This window comes from Sus scrofa, chromosome 4 (assembly GCF_000003025.6).
Source record: "Sus scrofa isolate TJ Tabasco breed Duroc chromosome 4, Sscrofa11.1, whole genome shotgun sequence".
NCBI classification, from domain to species: domain Eukaryota; kingdom Metazoa; phylum Chordata; class Mammalia; order Artiodactyla; family Suidae; genus Sus; species Sus scrofa.
Window position 1 is genome coordinate 100,160,812 of NC_010446.5, and position 5,568 is coordinate 100,166,379.

General features: G+C 37.8%; 1 protein-coding gene across 1 annotated transcript; it reads right to left on the reverse strand.

Annotated features, from left to right (window-relative positions):
- LOC110260331 (olfactory receptor 5V1-like) lies at positions 1,985–4,117 on the reverse strand. Its single transcript, XM_021089959.1, has one exon. It carries the CDS (start codon positions 3,439–3,441, stop codon positions 2,497–2,499), a length of 945 nt encoding a protein of 314 aa, XP_020945618.1. The 5' UTR covers positions 3,442–4,117; the 3' UTR covers positions 1,985–2,496.

A 5,568-nucleotide genomic window follows, 5' to 3' on the forward strand; every position in this document is an offset into this window, starting at 1 on the left:
CAAGCACCCCTCAGCTTTTGAGGTAGGTAATCTCTAAAGTAATTCTACTCTGATTCTATGAACACAATGATTGAAAATTTAGATATGCACAGAAAAGATATTAAAATGTCATTACCTAAATGCCATCAAAATGATAATGAAAATATGCCCAATATTTTATAATAGTCTGTGAAGTGGTAAGTATATCCTGATACTTGGTAGAGTTTTCCTCAATTGGAGATAGTACATAAACTACTTACCACTGACTCTTGCTGAAAGCTTTGAGTTTCCAGCTTTGGTGTCAGGACTTGCTGCTGTCACTCTAGTTCCTGGACTGGAAAGGATGCTTTGTAAAACAGGATATTGACTACCATGCATCATGAGTGGGCCTTGATCACTCTTGCTCATTGCCTAATGCAAGAGTTGAAAATCCTTCTCTAGTCTCTCCAAGAACTCACTTTCCTAGATTGGACATTTATAAATGCCTGTGGACCAACCTTTGGGGAACCCACGTAATCTCTCTCTAAGCAGCTGTTCCAGGACTCCTCAGACTGCAAACACATTTTGAGGGCAAAAGCCTGAATAGAAACTGTAGAAATGAAGAACAATTAATTCTCCTGTGGATTCATTAAAGTTGTGGCAATCATCTTCTCCCAGCATGCAAAGAGGAGATGAGCTCCTTTTTCTTTTGAGATGTTTATGAGTGAAGTTCAATATTAGATTTTTATTAAGAAGTTGTGGACAGCAGAAGCCTATGATACTGGCTTCTCCTCATTCTCCTCAGGAAGAGAAGGGGTAAAGTGGGCTTATTTGGTTGGATTCCAAACAGTATGGGGAGTTTCCCTCCTTAGACTTGGACTCATGCTTCACAGCCTGCCAATTGGATGTGTATCTGGAGCTACAGTACTATCAGTATATCTGTTCTCTTGGCACTAGGTCATTCCTAGTTAGGGCTGCTCACCTGGACATGATGCTTCCTTCCTTCCCCACCAGCATCTTTGTATCTTTGTGTCCCCTAAGGTGTGGTTCTGCCATTGCTCGTGACCTGGTATTGACACTGTTGATGTGGGTTCTAAAAAAGCACAAAGCAGAGCTGTCAAACAGCTCTGGAGGGCACAGATGGGGGAAAGGCTGTAAGTCTGAAAATATTGCAGTATTTTGCCTCACCAAAATTATAGAGTAAATTATATAAAAGTTAAGTGTCTAAAGCTCAAAAAACTCCCTTAGCAATGTGAGTTTTCCCATATATGAAGTGAAAGTTTAGTAATGTTGCTTATTAAAGATCTTAGAATCATTAGCCATCAGGGAAATGTAAATCAAAATTCTACTGATATACTACTTCACACTTACTAGGATGGTCATAATAAAAGGACATATAATAAAGTGTTGGTAAGAATGTGGAGAAATTAGGAATTCCCTGGTGACCTAGCAGGTTAAGGATCTGGCATTGTCATTGCTGTGGCTTGTATCACTGCTGTAACATGGGTCCAATCCCTGGCCCAGGAACTTCCACAAGTCAAGGGTGCAGCAAAAAAAAAAAAAAAAAGAATGTGGAGAAATTAGAACCCACTGCTCTTAGTAACGTAAAATAATGCCTCTGCTTTGGAAACAATTTGACAATCCTTCAAAAAGTTATCATGTGATCCAGCAATTACACTCAAAACTATAAACTTTATATAAATAAAAAATAGATGCAAAAACTTGTACCTGAATATTCTTAGCAGCTTTATTCATAATAGTGAAAAGTAAAAGCAGCTAAAATATCTGTCAAGTAATGAGTGGATAAATAAAATGTATGGTTCCTGTTGTGGCTCAGTGGGCCAGGCACATGACTTGTTTCTGTGATGATGTCGGTTTGATCCCTAGTCTCACCTAGGGGGTTAAGGATCTGGCATGGCCATACGCTGCAGCATAAGTCACAGGTGGGCTTGGGTCCACTGTGGCTGTGGCTGTGGTGTAGGCCTCAGCTGCAGCTCCTATTTGACCCATGGCCTGGGAATTTCTATTTGCCATGGGTGTGGCCCTAGAAAGAAAAAAAATGAGTAAATAAAATATATACCTATAAGATAGAAATCATTCACAGATAAAAAGGAAGGGAGTATTGAAACATGCTACAATATGTATAAATCTTGAAAATATCCTAAATGAAAGAAGCCAGTCACAAAAGGCACATATTGTAGGATTTCATTTATATTAAACATCTAGAATAGGAATATCCATAGACACAGAAAGTAGGTTAGTGGTTATCTAATGCTGAAAAATTGGGGATTGGGGGAGTAACTGCTAAGGATACTGAGTTTTGTTTGGGAGGTTATGAAATGTTCTAATATATCAGTATATTAGAGAGCACACAGAATTTAAGCTCACTGTGTGTGAAATCTCAGCATAGGCATACCTGTCCTGGTGTAATGGGTCATCACAGTTGTCAAGAGATCATATATATAAAAAGAATTCTATTAAAATTGCAGCTAGAATATTCACATTTTTCTCCAATTGAGAAGTTTTCCAGATGGAACTTTAATCACTGGTTTCACTAGAGAAGCAGCATTCTCTAGCCAGCTTCTTCAGGGCACTCTTGATTTCCTTGTTTCTCAGACTATAAATGATAGGGTTTAACATGGGGGTTATAACACAGAAGAGCACAGAGATTAGGATGTCCATGTCCAGGCTGTAGCCAACATTGGGTCTGTCATAGTTGAAGTTGGCTGTTCCAAAGAAGACCACCACTACAGTGAGGTGGGATGCACAGGTAGAGAAGGCCTTGCTCCTGCCCTGAGCAGAGGGAATCCTAAGAACAGCAGAGATGATGAGTACATAGGATGCTGCAGTTAATAAGCAGGGGCTCAGGCCAATGGTGGCACTGGCCACATGGAGCACAAACTCATTGAGAGAGGTGTCTGAGCAGGAGAGCTTCAGAAGCAATGGGACATCACAGAGAAAGTGGCTGATCTGATTGGGCCCGCACAGAGTGAGTGTGGCTGCCAGCACTGTGTGTGTCACAGAATTCACCAACCCACATAGCCAGGACCCTGTCACCAAACAAACACAGACCTTCACACCCATGAGGACTGGATATTGGAGAGGGTGGCAAATGGCTACATAGCGGTCATAAGCCATAGCAGCCAATAAGACACCCTCAGTGCCAGCACCTGTCACAAGGAAGAAAATCTGGGAGAGGCAGCCCCTGTAGGAGATGGTCTTCTTCTCCCGGAAGAAGTTCACCAGCATGACTGGAATGGTAGTGGACGTGTAGCAGATGTCCAAGAAACTCAGGTTGCCGAGGAAATAATACATTGGGGTGTGGAGAGCAGAACTGATCCTGGTGGCCATTATTATGAGCACGTTTCCGAGAAGAGTTATCAGGTAAATGACCAAGAAGACCAGGAAGAACAAGCCCTGTAGATTGGGGTGGTTGGAAAATCCCAAGAAGATGAGTTCAGTGACATCTGTTTGATTGTTCATTTCAAGTGGTGTCACAGCTACCAAAAAAAAAAAAAATGAGAAAAAAAAGAAGCCATAATGAGAACTACAAACCCAAATGGGCTTGTAAACTTATGCGGCCATGTAAAATAATACTGGATATAGAACAGCTTGGACTGTGGAGGGCAGTGTGGAGGAATGTCTTCAGACAGGCCAATTTTTCACTCAGCAGATCTAGTCAGCTCAGGCCCATGGACCACCCACAAATTTGCATGGCTACTGGTAGGTTAAAATAAACACCGACTTGGTTAAAACCAACAAGCCACTAACCCATGGATTAGTATGAACTCACTACCTTGGTAATATCTACTTTCTATCATTGCCCTTTTTGTTAAGCATCTTAACTTTCTCTAAGAAATAAAATTTCATTACGAACAATTAAGAAAATGTAGAAAAATATAAAGAATTTAATCACCTGCAGAATCAGAGTCGGTGCTGCTTTTCAGTGGACTCCATTGTAGGTTGTTTTCAGTTATGCAAATCTTGAGGTGGGATTATAGCTTAAAAATATTAGGCATACAAATTTGCAGACTGGAAAGAAAGAGGTAGTACTATCTATTCATAGAAGACATGAATAGATAGTATATTTTCCTATATATGGAAAATATCAAAGAATGCACAAGAAAACTACTAGAGCTCCTAAATAAGTTCAGCAAACTCACACACACACGAAATCATTTGTGTTTCTGTACACTAACAATGAATAATCCAAAAAGGAAGCTAAAAATCCCATTTACAATAACATTTAAAAGAATTAAGTACTTAGAATAAGTCTTACTCAAGAGGTGAAAGACTTTTACACTGAATACCACAAAGTAATGCTGAAAGAAATTAAAGGAAATATAAATCCCATGTTCACTGTTAAGAAGACTTAACATTGTTAAGAAGTTAGTATTATCCAAAGTTATCTACAGATTCAACACAACTAATAACAAAATTCCAGTAGCCTTTTCCACAGAAATGGAAGAACCAATTCTCAAATTCATATGGAATTGCAAAGAGCCCCGAATAGTCAATGCAATCTTGATAAAGAACACTAAAGTTGGAGGGCTCATACTTGCTGACTTTGAAACTCACTACAAAGCAAGAGTATTGTTCTACCATAAGAGAGACATATAGACCAGTGGAATAAAATAGCCTACAAATAAATTCTCACATATATGATTAATTGAGTTCAACAAGAATGGCAGGACCACTCAATGGAAGAAAAAATATTCTTTTCATAAGTGGTTCTGAGAAAACTGGGTATCCGCATGCAAAAGAATGAAGTGGTCCCTTACCATATATAATACACAAAATTAACTCAAAGTATATTAAAGACCAAAATGTAAGAGCTAAAAATGTAATACTCATAGAAAACACTGGGGAGAAATCTTAATGTCATTGTATTTGGCAACCATTTCGTAGATATGACACCAAAATTACATGAAAACAAAAAGAAAAATAAATTTTACTTATGAAAATTAAGAAAGTACCATCAAAGAGTACTATCAAGAAGCCAAAAGACAACCTATAGGATATTAGAAAATATTTGCAAGTCGTATATATGATAAAGACATATATCCATAATATATAAAGCATTCATACAACTCAACAACAGTAACAAAAAAACTAATAAAAATTTCAGTTAAGTTGCAAAATGCAAAGTCATTATACAAAAATGTTACACTTCTATACACTAAAAATAAACTCTCAGAAAGAAATGAAGAAAGCAATCCCACTTATAATTGTATCAAAAAAGAATTAAATACCTAGGAATAAATTTAACTAAAGAGGTAAAATATAGGCACACTGAAAACTATAAGATATTGATGGAAGAGGATTGGTAGATGCAAACTATTACATTTAGAATGGATAAGGAATGAGGTCTTATTTAAGTACAGGGAACTATATCCAGTCTCTTGGGATAGAACATGATGGAGGATAGAATGAGGAAAAGAATGTAAATATATGTATGACTGGGTCACTATGCTGTATAGCAGAAATTGACAAAGCACTGTAAATCACCTATCCTTTAATAAAAAATAAAACAATAAAGAAAAGCTGAAAAGAGAGAGTTGTTTTTCACCCAAGTTAATAAACAGTCTTGTTATTGCTTATGCTCATCTA